The 2869-nt window shown below is 33.1% G+C and overlaps 1 protein-coding gene across 2 annotated transcripts in view; it reads left to right on the forward strand.

The window, feature by feature from the left end:
• RASA2 (RAS p21 protein activator 2) overlaps positions 1 to 2869 on the forward strand; it is a 36851-nt gene extending 33982 nt beyond the window's left edge. Inside the window, exons 22-24 of one of the 2 annotated variants that reach the window (XM_031060050.1) lie at positions 5 to 94; positions 681 to 870; positions 1729 to 2869. In XM_031060050.1, the coding sequence (XP_030915910.1) occupies positions 5 to 94; positions 681 to 870; positions 1729 to 1750 (302 nt within the window). In that variant the 3' untranslated portion in view covers positions 1751 to 2869. Of the gene's footprint in view, positions 95 to 680; positions 871 to 1728 lie in introns of both variants that reach the window. The other variant, XM_031060049.1, reaches the window with a different exon arrangement.

Below are 2869 nucleotides of genomic sequence, written 5' to 3' on the forward strand. Positions count from 1 at the left end.
GCTGATACTCAAATTGAGATTGATGGAGACAGAGAGACGGAAAGAATTTACTCCCTTTTCACTATCAACAGGTCTAAACTACAGAAGTTGGAAGGTACCCAAATGATAATTAAGAAGAATTACACTGATACTCAGTTCTCGTTCTCTAGGCCAAGAATATAATTTTGAACAATTAACTGAATTTAACGATTCACCTGGAAATAATAGAAAGTAGAGAAAGAGATAGAAGATAAAAATTCAAAGTGCCCTGGTGTCTGATGTTCTTCAGGCATTTCTTTACAATAGATTTTAGGCATTTTTTACAATAGATGAATTTCCATATGTGTAATATTTTAATAGTTTAAACTGCAACTGTAGATGGTGCTTTTCTGCCTTTGTTGTCCCTTTCCTTACTATGTGATGAATATTAGGCATGGTTTTGCTGTAAGGAAATGCTGAACTTCTCTTAATGTGAAGGGGAGAGAGCTGGATGCTCAAGATGCTGAACACAGCTAGCAGAACATAAGCTATAGACTTGTAAATACATTTAATTGATACTGCCTCCTGCCTTTATCTTAATCCATTTTATGTATTAGCCAGAGTAACTTTACATTTCAGAGTGTTGGAGTTACCATTTGCATGGGAGTTAGATTTGGTAATTGTTGTAATTCTAAATGAGATGATTGTGGTTGTTTTTGCAGAGGCTTGTGGAAGTATAGCAGTCTATCAAGGTCCTCGGAAAGAACCAGATGATTACTCTAACTTCACCATAGAAGATTCTGTAGCCACTTTTCATACACTTCAGCAGATAATAGATACAGTAGAAAAACTGGATGAATCACATGAAAAATACCAGAAGAAGAGATCATCTAGTGCCAAATATGGTAGTGAGTAAGTATCTTGTGTAACTTTGACATTGATAAATGTGTATTTTGAAAAAAATAAATCATGGGGCCAGGCCAGACTTGTTGGGGTAGAGATAATGAAGGCAGAGTTAGAGTTGGACAGCACAGACATGGAGAGAATAAGGTACATCATTTGTAGTAGTGCAGCTTTTTACCAGCTGTTGAAGATCTGAGTTCCTCTGGTGTGGATTCAGCTGTTACTGTTGAGATTCCTGTAACAGGGTGCAGTGACTCTTTAGTTTTCTTGCCGCTTAGCATTTGAAGTGCACACAAAATTTATCCATAACAGTATGCCTGCCTTCTATTATTTTTTCCAAAATTTTGGTTAAATAATTGAAGTATCAAGTTATATGAAACTGTCAAAATTTTACTGCAGAAACATATCTTTCAGGTAGCATATTTACTGTTTGTGTTTTACTTGCCATACTTGATGATAAATACTATTTCTTGTGAAGGTAAAAAAACTGTTCTTTGGAGTACATTGTTATTCCAGAACACATTCTTTCATTCTCTCTAATCCTGGCTTATGCCTCTGGAACACCACTAACAAGTTTTTAGATTTCTTCTTTGTATCACTAAGGATTAATTGACCAGGAAAAAAAGAAAAGCTTAAACCCTGATTTGGTTTACTTAGGTTAGTGTTTGACCCAAGTTGTTCAGAAAAATTGATGGTGATTTAAAGGTCCCATGTGAAAGTAAATGAGGTTTTTGCAAATCACTAAATTTTGCAATTAATGGTAGAAATTGGGTTTTTTTGCTTGATAAATTAAAATTGCATTATGAGAACTAGAAAGCAAATGTTAGTCTTAAAAGTATTTACATAGAATATTTTGTTTTTTTGCAGAGAAAATCCGATTGTTTTGTAACCAAAACCAACTGGCCCACTTGGATGAAAAAAGAAACTGGAAATGTTCTAGTGTTTTGGTTTTTTGTTTGGTTGGTTTTTTTAAATTCATTATATGCATTTTTGCAAAATATTTAAGAATGAACATAAATGCTAGTTGTCTTGACAATCTATTTAATATTTAAGAGAAAAATACCTTCTTGGAAATCTGTTTTTTAAGGTTTATTCTCATTTTGCTGAAGAACTTGAAGTTCCAGGTTCTTGAAATAACAGATGTGAATAAATCTAAAGGTTGTTTTGCCATTGTTTTCTTATTGGAAAGAACTTTCTAAACAAATAAGCTTTTTCATGGAAGAAAATCCACACTGCATTTGTGGGTTGGATTACATCTCAGTACATACACTGCAAACTTGCATGAGTTTACCATGAGTGCCTGCCCTGCTGATACAGATCTCGAACTAGAAATCCCAAGATCTTATGATGTGGAAAAAATCTGAAGCTTCACACTCAATATATTTGACTTTTTTTTTCTTGTATTAGGTGTTGTCAGGACTTGATTTATCTACAGTTGAAGTTCTACAGAACCATGCAGTATCCTGCAAATAATCTGGACAGCAAATACCAGTGTTAGTTGAGTTATTAAGTACTAAAGAAGAAATCAGGGAACTTACGTTATACCTCTTGTTTACATTTGGAGTGAGTAACATATGGAGTGACATTAGACCACTATCTATTTTCTTTAGCATTTTTTAAGGTACATATTTTTACTTAATCTGAAAAGAAATGCAGGGTAGTAACATTGTTGTTAAATAGGTTTGCCTACAGTTAGAAAAATTTAAGTGTGAACAGATTGTGGTTAAGTACTGATCAATTAACATCATCCCATGTATGATTTAACTTCTTTTTATAAAAAGTAATAACTACGTCCAGCTCAACTTTTGACTACAAATCTAATAAATAATCTCTATTATAATCACTCAAAGCACTTTAGATATCTGGACTATCCCAGATTATTTTTAGATACTTTGTAGTATCTGCTTGTTATGATCAGTTGAATGATCAACATTGTTTTGTCTTTAAACAATGCTTCAGTGAATATTTTTGTATCTTTAGTTACATAGATTCGTATTTGCCACTTAAC

The sequence above is a fragment of the Geospiza fortis genome, unplaced genomic scaffold (genome assembly GCF_000277835.1).
Source record: "Geospiza fortis unplaced genomic scaffold, GeoFor_1.0 scaffold318, whole genome shotgun sequence".
In the NCBI taxonomy this organism is placed as follows: Eukaryota; Metazoa; Chordata; class Aves; order Passeriformes; family Thraupidae; genus Geospiza; species Geospiza fortis.